The sequence below is a fragment of the Macaca thibetana genome, chromosome 2, assembly GCF_024542745.1.
Source record: "Macaca thibetana thibetana isolate TM-01 chromosome 2, ASM2454274v1, whole genome shotgun sequence".
Taxonomy (NCBI): domain Eukaryota; kingdom Metazoa; phylum Chordata; class Mammalia; order Primates; family Cercopithecidae; genus Macaca; species Macaca thibetana.
Window position 1 is genome coordinate 44,570,729 of NC_065579.1, and position 14,934 is coordinate 44,585,662.

Here is a 14,934-nt window from a genome sequence, read left to right on the forward strand (position 1 = left end):
GCTGGGACTACAGGCATGTGCCACCACGCCCAGCTAATTTTTTGTATTTTTAGTAGAGATGGGGTTTCGCCATGTTGGTCAGGCTGGTCTCAAACTCCTGGCCTCAAGTAATCTGCCCATCTCGGCCCCAGTCTCTTTTTTTTTTTTTTTTTTTTTGAGGTGGAGTCTCGCTCTGTCGCGCGGGCTGGAGTGCAGTGGCCGGATCTCAGCTCACTGCAAGCTCCGCCTTCCGGGTTCACACCCTTCTCCTGCCTCAGCCTCCCGAGTAGCTGGGACTACAGGTGCCCGCCCCCTCGCCCAGCTAGTTTTTTGTATTTTCTAGTACAGACGGGGTTTCACCGGGTTAGCCAGGATGGTCTTGATCTCCTGACCTCGTGATCCGCCCGTCTAGGCCTCCCAAAGTGCTGGGATTACAGGCTTGAGCCACCGCGCCCGGCCGACCTAATTTTTACATCATAGTAAAACAGGCCCTATGGAGACAGGACATGGGTTTCTCTGCTGAACAGCCATTATTTATACTCGTTCCAAGGCTTCTAACATGATGATATTATTTCCTCCTATTACCACCATTCCGATATTGTTCTGTTGCCCACTAATCGCCATCTCCACACATTCATCTATCACAAGGTTCATAAAGGGATCAAATCCCTGCAATATTCCTTGGACATGTCTGCGACCATTTAATTTCAATGATAACTTCTTGTCCATAAATTTTTTCAACTCGGGAGAGTGAGCTTTGCTCATGGCGTATAGTCCGCGGGCTCACAGATGCCTTGGAACGGAATGCGTGGCTTCCCTCAGGCTCCCGCGGTAGGCCCGGCGTCTTGCATTTGGCGTCATTGACCTCGTTAGCCCTTGATTATTTCTTTCACCATTATATAATATTCCTCTTTATTCCTTTAATGACTTGAGGTTTGAAGTATGTTTTCTTTTATTTAATATCAATATTATGTTCTTGCTCCTGATATATCATTGGCCATTTCCATTATTTTTAATCTTCTTTCCATTTAGGAGTTTTAAATATTTTTGTTCGAGAGGCTTATGGGCCAGTGGAAATAAGACCTAAGCTTAGATGTAAGGGATGAACAGGAATTAGCTAGGTGATATGTATAAACATAGCAGGAGTGGCGTGAAAGATGGTGTCAAGGAAGCATAAAATTCCAGGCCCAGAGAGGAGCATATAGAAAGGCTAAATGGGACAGAGAAGAGAGAACAGGGAACTAAAAGCAGTTCAATGTGGCAGAAGGATAGGTGGCTGGGATACGAGTAAAGATGAAAACAAGAACCATTATCTTAAAGTAATTTTTTTTTGGGGGGGGGGATGGAGTCCTGCTCTGTCACCCAGGCTGAGTGTAGTGGCTGGATCTTGGCTTACTGCAAGCTCTGCCTCCTGGGTTCAAGCAATTCTCCTGCCTCAGCCCCCCTAGTACCTGGGATTACAGGTGCACACCACCACGCCCAGCTAATTATTTATATTTTTAGTAGAGATGGGGTTTCACTGTGATGGCCAGGCTGGTCTCGAACTCCTGACCTCAACTGAGCCACCTGCATTGGTCTCCCAAAGTGCAGGGAATACAGGCGTGAGCCACTGCACCCGGCCATAAAGGATCATTTAAATTGGAGTTTGGACTTTATCTTGAGGGCAATAAGGAACTATTAAAATGTTTTATAACATGAAAAGATGTGTGCAGATCTGTGTTTGAGAAAAAGTATGCAGCTACATTACAGAGAATGAAACAGAAAATCAGCTGCAGTAATCCAGGAAATGGTTTATAGTAGGTCTGACCTACTACAGCAGCAGAGAAGGCAGAGAAAATGGGTAAGGAAGGCTGAGAGAGTTAGGTGGAATCAACAAGCCTTGTAAGGGATTTGACCACGAGTAGAGAGAAAGAGAAAGGAATTAAAGATAATACCTCTGTTTCCGGCTGGGATAAAGGGCGGGTGGTACTATCAATCAACCAGATCAGGAAAAGGGGGACAGCAGATTTTGGGAGGGTAAAAAAATTACTTTAATTCTGGACAGACTGAGTCTGAGGTGCATTAAAGTTATTCAAATGAAGGTGTCCAACAGGCTGTCAGATATACAAAATCTTAAGACAAATATTTGGGCCACAGGTATAGGGAATCATACATATACAAAACAGATGACAACTAAAGCTATAACAATAGGTGAAATCGCCTGGGGAGAATACACAAGGTGAGAAGAAAACCTAAGACGACCATGGAATACTAAGCATTTAGAAGACAAAGGAAATCTAATACAGTAGACTGTCAGGGAACAGCCAAAAAGGAAGGTGAAAATATTATAAACAGGAGAAAAAGAAGTAAGCACAGAATGAATGCTTACTATGTGCTAGGCACTGAACTAAGAACTTTATGTGCAGTTGCTCATTGAATCCTAATACATTCTATGAGCAATCTACTATTATAATATGTATCATTACAGATGTGGACATTGTAGTTTAGAAAGATCACCTTGCTCAAGATCACACATTTGGTTGGGTGTAAGAAATGGAATCAAGATTACATTTTAGTCCTCCAGTGCTCTTGTTCTTAACTACTACACTGTACTACCTTCTATGAAAGACTAAGAAAATGTATCACAGACAAAAAGGATAAAACAGTGATTCAAAAAGAAAGGCACCACTCCAGTAGCAATGAGCTCATTTAGCACTGAGATATTGGTTTCTAATAACATTCTCCAGGACAAGGAATCCATACTCTGGAAAAATGACTGATCTGAGGACTGGGCAGGAAATACACAAGATGAGTCTAGGGCATCTTGCAGTGCCAACAAATAAGGAAGTATCAAAAACAAACACAATGATTAGGACTTGTCCAAGAGACACGGAAACCAACAGAAAGAGCTACCAATGGCCGTATCTGGAAATGTGAGCAAGAAAATAAAATATTGGATTATAACCCACAGTATAAACTAAATATCCATGAGTCCATACTAATCTAAATAAATAATTGAATAAATAGAGGAGAAGGGACAAATCTAGAGCACCAAAGAGTCCTAATTGGTGTAAATGCTAATTTAATTTATGTAGAAACTCCTCTCAAGGAGGGAGAGCGTAACTCCCTGCTCCTCAAGTGTGTGCTCCACACAGTGACTTCCTTCCAAAGCCTATGATGCAGAAAAGGAGAGGGGTAAAGACTAACTTTACTGTGGAGAAACCTGACAAAAGCGACATCAGTCAGCTGATCAAGGTTCACATCAACGGTGATAAGTCATGTTGATAGTATGTGCCTTAATATGCTGTGATGAAAATGTCACCCAGGCTGGAGTGCAGAGGCAAAATCATAGCTCCTGTAGCCTCAAACTCCTGGGCTCAAGTGAGCCTCCCGCCTCAGCCTCCTGAGTAGCCCAGGAGTACAGGTATGTGCCACCACGCCCAGTTAATTTTTAAAAATGTTTTTGTAGAGGCAGGGTCTCACCATATTGCCCAGTCTGAGTCTTGTACGCTACCGATAGTAGGGGAAACTGAGTGAAGGGTATAAAGTAACTCTGTACTATCTTTGAAATTATTCTGTAAGCCTATAGCTGTTCTAAAATGAAAAGGTTATTAAGAAAAACAAAAGACATCAACTGTGTTAAATGCTTAAAAACAAACAAACAAACAAACAACCACCCACCCAAAAAAAAAAAAAAAAAACACAAAGACTAAGGGCAGTTTCATAGGATGAATGGAAACAAAATCCGGATTATATTGGACAGGAGTCAATGAGAGGTAACAATGGCACTGAAAGCGTATGCGCTCTTCCAAAAAGTCTGATTATAAGAGGGAGAACAAATCACAGCTGGAAGTAGACATCAAGTTGAAGAAAGTGTTTTTGCTTTTGCCTTGTTAAATCAAGGTATAATTCACTTTCAAACAATTCACCTTTGAAAGTAGGTTTTAGTATATTTACAAAATCATAAAACCATCACCTCTATTTAATTCCAGAACATTATCATCACCACAAATGAAATGGTGAATTAAATAAAGACTAGATAAATGTTCCATTTGAATGTGAATAGGAAAACAACATTAAGATCAATAAAACCAAAGCAATCTAGAGATTCAATGCAATCTCCATTAAAATGCTGTGTCTTTTTTCAGAGAAATAGAAAAGCTGATCCTCAAACTCATATGGAATTGCCAGGAGCCCTAAATAGCAAAACAATCTTGAAAAAGAATAAAGTTGGAAAACTCACATTTCCCAATTTTGAAACTTACCAAAACTACAGTAATAAAAACATTATGGTACAGACATATGGCCAGACATAGGCTGATGGAATAAAATCAAGAAATCAGAAATAGGCCAGGTGCAGTGGTTCACGCCTGTAATCCCAGCACTTTGGGAGTCTGAGGGCGGGTGGATCAACTGAGGTCAGGAGTTTGAGACCAGACTGGCCAACGTGGTAAAACCCTGTCTCTACTAAAAATACAAAAACTAGCCAAGCATGGTGGCACATGCCTGTAATCCCATCTACTCAGGAGGCTGAGGCAGGAGAATCACTTGAACCTAGGAGGTGGAGGGTGAAGTGAGTTGAGATTATACCACTGCACTCCAGCCTGGGCAACAGAGTGAGATTCTATCTCACACACACAAAAAAAGAACTCAGAAATATGCTGGGTGCAGTGGCTCACACCTGCAATCCCAACACTTTGGGAGATCAAGGCAGGAGGATTGCTTGAGGCTGGAAGTACGAGACCAACCTGGGCAACAGAGCAGGAACCCATCTCTAAACACATAAATTAAAAAAATAGGCCAGGTACGGTGGCTCACGCCTATAATCCCAGCACTTTGGGAGGCCGAGGCAGGTGGATCACCTGAGGCCAGAAGTTTGAGACCAGCCTGAGCAACATGGTGAAACCCAGACTCTATTAAAAATACAAAAATTAGCCAGGCATAGTAGCGGGTGCCTGTAATCCCCGCTACTCGGGAGGCTGAGGCATGAGAATCGCTTGAACCTGGGAGGCTGAGGTTGCAGTGAGCCAAGATCGCGCTACTGCGTTCCAGCGTGGGCAAGAGTGAGACTTGGTCTCAAAAAAATAAAATAAAATAAAATAAAAATGAATGAATTAATGAAGTTAAAAAGTCAAAAATAAACCATCACAAATACAATCCACTGATTTTCAACAAGGGTACCAAGACCGTTTAATAAGGAAAGGACAGTCTTTTCAACTAACACTACTGGAAAAACTAGATATATACATGCAAAATAATGTTGGACTCTCACGTTACACCATTAAAAAAATCAACTCATAATGGACCAAAGACCTAAACTGAAGAGCTAAAACTATAAAACTCTTAGAAGGATCTTCATGACATCAGATTTGGCAATGATTTTATGAATACGACAGATACCAAAAGCACAGTCAACAAAAGAAAAAATGAATTAATTGTAATTCATCAAACTTAAGGACTTTTGTGCATCAAAGGATACTATAAAGAAGTGATAATACAACCTACTGAAGAGAAGAAAATATTTGCAAATGATGTATCTGAAAAGAGGTTAATATCCAGAGTATATAAAGAACTCCTCAAACTCAACAACAAAAAAACAAAACAACCTAATTTCTCCCCTCTTTTTTGAGCAATCATGTTTACCTCCATCTCTGCCATCAAATTCTTCCAGTCAATAAGATTTTGTTTCTTCTGCGAAAGTTCAGTATCCTGCATACACTAGTGCCTGTCCTCTGACTAAAACCTATAAAAAATGGTAAACTCACCTGGCTAAACAAGTACAACTCCGTTAGTCCCTCTCTACTGCTTTGAGATAGTTTAAAAAAATATATTGTATCCAGGCCAGGCATGGTGTCTCATGACCGTAATCCCAAAACTTTGGGATGCCAAGGCAGGAGGATCTCTTGAGCCCAGGAGTTCGAGACAAGCCTGGGCAATGTGGCAAAACCCTGTCTCTACAAAAAAAAAAAAAAAAAAAAAAAATTAGCCGATGTGGTGGTGCATATCTGCAGTCTGTAGTCCCAGCTACTCAGGAGGTTGAAATGAAAGGATTGCTTGAGCTCAGGAGGTCAAAGTTGCAGTGAGACGTGATCATGTCACTGCACTCCAGCCTAGGCAACAGAGCCAGAACCTGCCTCCAAAAAAAAAGAAAAAGAAAAAGAAAAAAGGTTTTCCCGGGCGTGGTGGCTCACGCCTGTAATCCCAGCATTTTGGGAGGCCAAGGTGGGCGGATCACCTGAGGTCAGGAGTTTGAGACCAGCCTGATCAACATGGTGAAACACTGTCTCTACTAAAAATACAAAAATTAGTTGGGCATGGTGGTGCACCTGTAATCCCAGCTACTTGGGAGGCTGAGGCGGGAGAATCACTTGAACCCAGGAGACAGAAGTTGCAGTGAGCTGAGATCACGCCACTGTACTCCATCCTGGGCAACAGAGACTCTGTCTCAAAATAAATAAATAAATAAATAAATAAAGTTTTATCTAGAATTTCTAGTTGTTATCTGCAACAGGTTTGGTCCAATAGAAGCTAAATACCCATACCAGAAGCAGAACCAGAAAGTAATTCAGAAAGATATTTGCTGTGGTACCATTTATCAGAAATAAGATGGAGACGATCTAAGTGTCTGACAGTGGGGGAATGGATATGTAAATTGTAATATAGTCACTTAATTGAATAGCATATGACTATTAAAATATTTTGATACAGCTATAAATAAAATGGAAGAAATGTTTCAAGTTTAAGGCAAGATGAAAAAAATGAAACATAGAAATAATGTGATCATGGTTTCAATCTTGAATCTTAGATTTATTGCAAACCTCATATATATAGATGAGGTTGTGACTAGTAAAACACAAATTCATTTTGAAGTGTTAATGAAGTAATATTAGCTTAACAATATGTTCCTCAATCAACATTCTAAGATTATGACTTAACAAGTAGTTTTGTGTGCAGTTTTTTTCAGTTGTCACAAAATGTTTCTCAAACTTGAAAATATTAGCTGGGGAATGGAGCAAGATGGCCAAATAGAAGCCTCTACCCATGGTCCCTCCATGTACAGGAACACCAAACTTAACAACTATCTACACAAAAAAGCACCTTCGTAAGAACCAAACATAGGGAGCGATCATAATACCTGGTTTTAACTTCATATTGCTGAAAGAGGCACCAAAGAGGGTGGGAAAGAGAGTCTTGAACGACCAACTCCACCCCTCCCCCAATTCCCTGGCAGCAGCCATATGGCAGAAAGACAGAATCTATGCCCCTGGGGGAGGGAGAGCTCGGTGACTGTGGGACTCTGCATTGGAACTCAGTGCTGTTAACACTGGGCAGAACTCAGCTGATAGCCACAGAGGAAACATACAGAACAGCTCTGGACAGAAGGAATCGTCCATTCCAGTAGTCAGAACTTGAGTTTTGGCAAGCTTTGCCACCACAGGCAGAGCTCTGGGGTCCTAAACAAACGTCAAAGGCAGTCTAGGCCAAAAGGACTGCAACTCCTCAGCAAGTCCTAGTGCTGTGCTGGGCTCAGAGCCAGTGGACATCGGGGGCACACAAACTAGTGAGACATCAACAGGGGTGGCTAAGGGAGTGCTTGCGCCACCCCTATCCCAACATCAGGCTGCACAGTTCCAACCTCCAAAGACACTGCTTCCTTCTGCTTGAGGAGCGGAGAAGGAAGAGTAAAGAGGACTTTGTATTGCAATTAGGATACCAGCTCAGCCACAGTAGAATAGGGCACCTGGCAGAATCACGAGCCCATTCTAAGCCCTAGCTCCCAGAAGACACTTCTAGACACACCATGGGCCAGAAGGGAACCTACTGCCTTGAAGGGAAGGACCCATTCCTGGCAGGATTCATCACCTGCTGACTGAAGAGCTCTTGGGCCCTGAATAATCAGTAGTAGTAGCCAGGCAGTATATACTTCCTGGGCCTTGGGTGAGACTCTGAGACATGCTGGCTTCACGTATGACCCAGAACACTCCAAGCTGGGTCATATGAGAAACTCCTTCTGTTTGAGAAAAGCAGAGGGAGAAACAAAGGGGACTTCGTCTCACAGCTTAGGTACCAGCTAAGCCACCAGTTGAGGTAGAGCACCAAGTGGGTTCTTAGGGTCCCTGATTCCAAGCCTGGGCTCTTCGACAGCATTTCTGGACCTGCTCTGGATGAGAGAGGAGCCCATCAACCTTAAGGGTGAGTCCCAGGCCTGGCAGCATTCACCACAAGCTGACTGAAGAGCCCTTGGGCCTTAAGTAAACCCTATCAGTAGCCTCTCAGTACTTTCCATGGACCTGTGGTGGTGGCCAGAGGAAAGACTCCTCTGCCTGTGGAAAGGGGAGAGAAGAGTGGAAAGGACTTTGTCTTGTGGTCTGGGTGCCAGCTCAGCCATAGCAGAATAGAGATCCAAGTAGATTTCTAAGGTTTCCGACTCTAGGCCCTGCCTCCCAGATGGCATCTCTCAACCCGCATGGGGCCCAGAAGAACTCGCTGCCCTGAAGGGAAGAACACAAACCTAGCTGGCTTCATCACCTGCTGATTGTAGAGCCCCAGGGCCTTGAGCAAGACCCAGTATTGTGCTGGCTTCAGGTCTGAACCAGTGCAGTCCCAGTGGTGGTGGCCACAGGGATACTTATGTAACACCCCCCCCCACCTCCAGGCAGCTCAGCACAGACACAGACACTCTGTTTGGGAAAAAGTAAGGAAAGATAATCAGAGTTTCTGCCTGGCAAACCAGAAAATTCTCCTAGTTCTTATCCAAGACTACGAAGATGGCACCTCTACAAGTCTGCAAGAACCACAGCATTACTGGGTTTAAGGTACCTCCTAATGCAGATACAGCTGCCATGACTAAACACTTGAATCACAACACCCAAGTCCCTTAGAATACCTAGAAAGCCTTCCCAAGAAGCACAGGTACAAACAAGCCCAGACACCAAAGACTACAATAAATATATAACTTGTCAATGTTCATACATCAATGAACATCCACAAGCATCAAGACCATCCAGGAAAACAAGACCTCAACAAATCAACTAAGTAAGACACCAGTAACCAATCCCAGAGGGAAAGAGGTATGTGACCTTTCAGACAGAGAATTCAAAATTGCTGTTTTGAGGCAACTCAAAGCAATTCAAGATAACACAGAGAAGGAATTCAGAATTCTATCAGATAAATTTAACAAGGATTGAAACAACTAAAAAGAATCAAACAAAATTTCTAGAGTTGAAAAATGCAACTGACATACTGAAAAACGCATGAGTCTTCTAATGGCAGAATTGATCAAGCAGAAGAAAGAATTAGTGAGCTTGAAGACAGGCTATTTGAAAATACACAGTCCCAGCCTGGCCAACATGGTGAAGCCCTGTCTCTACTAAAAATACAAAAATTAGCTGGGCATGGTGATGGGCACCTGTAATCCCAGCTACTCAGGAGGCTGAGGCAGGATAATGGCTTGAACCCGGGAGGCAGAGGTTTCAGTGAGCCGAGATTGCTTCACTGCACTCCAGCCTGTGCGACAGGGCAAGACTCCATCTCAAAAACAAAAAACATACAATCAGAGGAGACAAAAGAAAAAAGAATAAAAACGTATGAAGCACACCTACAAGATCTAGAAAACAGCCTCCAAAAAAGCAAATCTAAAAGTTACTGGCCTTAATAACTTAAGGTGGCGGCAGAGAAAAAGATAGAGTAAAAAGTTTATTCAAAGAGATAATATCAGCAAAATTCCCAAACCTAGAGAGAGATATTAACATTCAAGTACAAGAAGGTTACAGAACACCAAGCTGACTTAACCCAAAGACTACCTCAAGGCATTTAATAAAATGCCTGAAAGTCAAAGATAAAGAAAGAATCCTAAAAGCCCCAGAGAAAAGAAACAAACAACATACAATGGAGCTCCAAAGCACCAGCAGCAGACTTTTCAGTGGAAACTTTACAGTCCAGGGAGAGAGTGGGTGATATATTTAAAGTGCTGAAGGAAAAAACCTTTTGCCCCAGAACAGTATATCGAGCAAAAACATCCTTCACACATGAAGGAGAAATAAAAACTTTCCCAGACAACAAAAAGCGAAGAGATTTCATCAACACCAGACATGTTCTACAAGAAATTCTAAAGAAAGTCCTTCAATCTAAAAGAAAAGGATGTTAATGAGCCATAAGAAATCATCTGAAGGTACAAAACTCATTTACTTTTTTTTTTTTTGAGATGGAGTCTTGCTCTGTCACCCAGGCTGGAGTGCAGTGGCATGATCTCAGCTCACTGCAACCTCCGTCACCCAGGTTCAAGTGATTCTCATGCCTCAACCTCCCAAGTAGCTGGGATTACAGATGGGATTACAGATGCACACCACCATGCCTGGCTAATTCTTGTATTTTTAGTAGAGATGGGGTTTTGCCATGTTGGCCAGGCTGGTCTCGAACTCCTGACCTCAAGTGATCTGCCTGCCTCAGCCTTCCAAAGTGCTGGGAACACAGGCATGAGCCACCACACCTAGCCAGTTGTCATCTGTTTAAAAAATAATGGGTTATATTATTTGCAAGCCTCACAGTAACCTCAAACAACATACAATGGATACACAAAAAATAAAAAGCAAGAAATTAAATCATACCACCAAAGAAAAATCACCTTAACTAAAAGGAAGGAAGGAAGGAAGGAAGGAAGGAAGGAAGGAAGGAAAGAAGAAAGGAAGAGAACATCACAAAACAACCAGAATACAACAAAATGGCGGGGTAAGCCCATACTTATAAACAATAACATCGAACGAAAATGGACTAAACTCTCCAATCAAAAGACGTAGAGTGGCTGAATGGATAAAAAACAAGATCCAACAACTTGTTGCATACAAGAAACACAATAAAGACACATGCAGATATATAGAGAGATGGAAAAACATATAGACAATGGAAACCAAAAAAAGAGCAGATGTAGCTGTATTTGTATCAGATAAAACAGATTTCAAGACAAAAACTATAAAGAAACAAGGTCATTACATAATGATAAAGGGGTCAAGTGAGCAAGAGGATATAACAATTGTAAACATATATGCACCAACACTGGAGCACCCAGATATATAAAGCGAATATTAGCGCTAAACAGACAAACCCCCAATATAATAATAGCTGGAGACTTCAACACCCCACTTTCAGCAATGAACAGATCTTCCAAACAGAAAATCCACAAGGAAACACTACACTTAATTTTTGCTATAGACCAGTTGGACCTAATAAGATATTTACAAAACATTTCATCCAATGGCTGTACAATACACATTCTTTTCTTCAGCACATGGATCATTCTCAAGAGTAAACCATGTTAGGTAACAAAACAAGTCTTAAAACATTCAAAAAATTTGAAATAGTATGAAACATCTTCTCTGACCACAATGGAATAAAACTAGACATCAATAACAAGAGGAATTCTAGAAACTGTACAAACATATGGAAACTGAACAATATGCTACCAATTGACCAGAGGGTCAAAAAAGAAATTAGAAAGAAATGTAAAATTTACTTGAAACAAATGATAAAAGAAACGTAACACACCAAAACCTATGGGATATAGTGAAAGCAGCACTAAGAGGGAAGTTTGTGGTATAAGTGACTACCTCAAAAGAGTGAAAAAACTTCAAATAGATAACCTAATGCTGCATCTTAAAGAGCTAGAAAAGCAAGAGCAAATCAAACCTAAAATTTGTAGAAGAAAAGAAAGAATAAGAATCAGAGCAGAAATACACCAAATTGAAACACAGGAAACAATGCAAAAGATCAGTGAAACAAAAAGTTGGTTTTCTGAAAGATAATATTGACAAACCTTTAGTCAGACTAAGAAAAAAAGAGAGAAGACCCAAGTAAATAAAATTGGAGACGAAAAAGGAGACATTAAAACTTATACCACAGACATTCATTAGTGGCTACTAGAAGCAACATGGCTATGATATGCCAATAAATTGGAAAGCCTAGAAGAAATGGATAGGCCGGGCGCGGTGGCTCAAGCCTGTAATCCCAGCACTTTGGGAGGCTGAGGCGGGTGGATCACAAGGTCAGGAGATCGAGACTATCCTGGCTAACATGGTGAAACCCCGTCTCTACTAAAAATACAAAAAACTAGCCAGGCGTGGTGGCGGGCGCCTGTAGTCTCAGCTACTTGGGAGGCTGAGGCGGGAGAATGGCGTGAACCCGGGAGGCGGAGCTTGCAGTGAGCCGAGATCACGCCACTGCACTCCAGCCTGGGAGACACAGCGAGACTCCGTCTCAAAAAAAAAAAAAAAAAAAAAAAAAAAAAAAAAAATGGATAAATTAACAGACACATACAACCTACCAACACTGAACCATAAAGTAATCCAAAACCTGAACAGACCAATAACAAGTAACAAGATTGAAGCAGTAATAAAAAGGCTTTCAGTAAAGAAAAGCCCAGCACCTGATAGCTTCACTGCTAAATCTTACCAAATATTTAAAGAAGAACTGATATCAATCCTATTCAAACTATTCCAAAAAATACAGCAGGGGTCCCACAACCCTGGGCCACAGACTGGTACTGGTCCATGGCCTGTTAGAAACCAGGCTGCACCACAGGAGGTGAGTGGCAGGCAAGTGAAAGAAGCTTCGTTTGTATTTACAGCTGCTCCCCATTGCTTGCATTACCACCTGACCTCCATCTCCGTCAGATTAGCCGCAACATTAGAGTCTCACAGGAGTGCAAACCCTGTTGTGAACTGTGCATGTGAGGGATCCCGGTTGTGTGCTCCTTGTGAGAGTCTAATGCCTGATGATCTGTCACTGACCCCAAGATGGGACTGTCTAATTGCAGGAAAACAAGCTCAGGGCTCCCACTGATTCTACATTATGGTGAGCTGTATAATTATTTCATTATATATCACAATGTAATAATATTAGAAATAAGGTGCACAACAAATGTAATACTGAATCATTCTGAAACCATACCACCCTCCACCCCAGTTCATGGAAAAACTGTATTCCATAAAACCAGTCCCTGGGGCCAAAAAGGTTGGGGACCACTGAAATAGAGGAGAGAGGAATACTTCCAAATTCATTCTACAAGGCTTGTAAATCACCCAGATACCAAAACCAGACAAAGAAACATCAAAAAAAGAAAACTACAGGCAAATATCCCTGACATACACTGATGCAAAAATCCTCAACAAAATACTACCAAACCATAGTCAACAACACATTAAAAAGATCATTGATCATGACCAAGTGGGATGTATCCCAGAGATGCAAGATGGCTCAATGAATGCAAATCAATCAACGTAATATATCATATCAATGAAATGAAAGACAAAAACAACACAATCATTTCAACTGATGCTGAAAAAGCACTTGATAAAATTCAACATCCCTTCATGATACAATCCCTCAAAAAACTGGGTACAGAAGGAACATACCTGAACATAATAAAAGGCATACATGACAGACCCTCAGCTAGTAAAATACAGGGTAGGGAAAAACTGAAAGCCTTTCCTATAAGATATGGAACACAACAAGGAAGCCTACTTTCAACACTGTTATTCAATATAGTACTGTAAGTTCTAGCTATGCATTCAGACAAGAGATAAAAATAAAGGGCCATTCAAATTGGAAAGGAAGAAGTCAAATTATCCGTGTTTGCAGATAATATATTATATTTGGAAAAATCTAGACTCCACCAAAAAACTATTAGAACTGCTAAGCAAATTCAGTAAAGTTGCAGGACATAAATCAACATACAAAAATCATGGCAACAGTGAAGAACCTGAAAAAGTAATTTAAAGTAATCCCATTTATAGTAGCTACAAATAAAATTAAATACCTAGGAATTAGTCAAAGAAATGAAAGATCTCCACAATAAAAACTATAAAATACTGATGAAAGAAATCAAAGAGGACACAAAAAATGGAAAGATATTCCATGTTCATGGATTAGAAGAATCAATATTGTTAAAATGTCCACAGTACCCAAGGCAATCTATAGATTCAATGCAATCCTATCAAAATACCAATGACATTCTTCACAGAAATAGAAAAAACAATCCTAAAATTTATATAGAGCCACAACAGACCCAGAATAGCCAAAGCTATCCTGAGCAAAATGAACAGAACTGTAGGAATTACATTACCTGACTTCAAATTACACTACAGAGTAAACAAAATGGCATGGTACTGGCAAAAAAACCAGACACGTAGGCCAATGGAACAGAATAGAGAACCTAGAAACAAATCCATACACCTAGAGTGAACTCATTTTCCACAAAGGTGCCAACAACATACATTGGAGAACAGACAGTTTCTTCAATAAACAGTGCTGGGAAAACTGGATATTCGTATGCAAAAGAATGAAACTAGACCTCTATCTCTCACCACATACAAAAATCAAATCAAAGTGGATTAAATATTTAAATCTAAGACCTCAATCTATGAAACTACTACAAGAAAACCTTGGGGAAAATCTCCAGGGCATTGGTCTGCGCAAGAATTTCTTGAGCAGGACCCCACAAGCACAGGCAACCAAAGCAAAAATATCAAGTAAAAAGTTCCTGCACAGCAAAGGAAACAATCAACAAAGTGAGAAACAACCCACAGAATGGGAGAAAACATCTGCAAACTACCCATCTGACAAGAGTTTTATAACCAGAATATAAAAGAGTTAATAATTCAATTTAAAAAAGGGCAAAAGATCTGAATAGACATTTCTCAAAGGAAGACATATAAATGGCAAACAGGTATACAAAAAGTGCTCAAAATCACTGATTATCAGAGAAATGCAAATTAAAACTACAATGAGATATCATCTCACCCCAGCTAAAATGGCTTTTAACCAAGAGACAGGGAATAACAAATGTTGGTGAGGATGTGGAGAGAAGGGAACCCTTGTATGCTGTTGGCGGGAATGTAAGTTAGTACACCATGGAGAACAGTTTGGGAGTTCCTCAAAACACTAAAAATTGAACTACCACATGATCCAGCAATCCCACTGCTA

The 14,934-nt window shown here is 40.9% G+C and overlaps 2 protein-coding genes across 12 annotated transcripts in view; both read right to left on the reverse strand.

Annotated features, from left to right (window-relative positions):
* The window catches only part of TFDP2 (transcription factor Dp-2), a 202,415-nt gene that overhangs the window by 121,983 nt on the left and 65,498 nt on the right, over positions 1-14,934 (reverse strand). The gene's annotated exons all lie outside the window — the stretch shown is intronic.
* Positions 180-11,922, reverse strand: LOC126947474 (small nuclear ribonucleoprotein G-like). Its single transcript, XM_050778141.1, has one exon. It carries the CDS (start codon positions 742-744, stop codon positions 514-516), a length of 231 nt encoding a protein of 76 aa, XP_050634098.1. The 5' UTR covers positions 745-11,922; the 3' UTR covers positions 180-513.

Bases quoted from the DNA above. Each gene is read 5' to 3' on its own strand.
- LOC126947474 (XM_050778141.1), bottom strand. From the start codon at position 744: ATGAGCAAAGCTCACTCTCCCGAGTTGAAAAAATTTATGGACAAGAAG.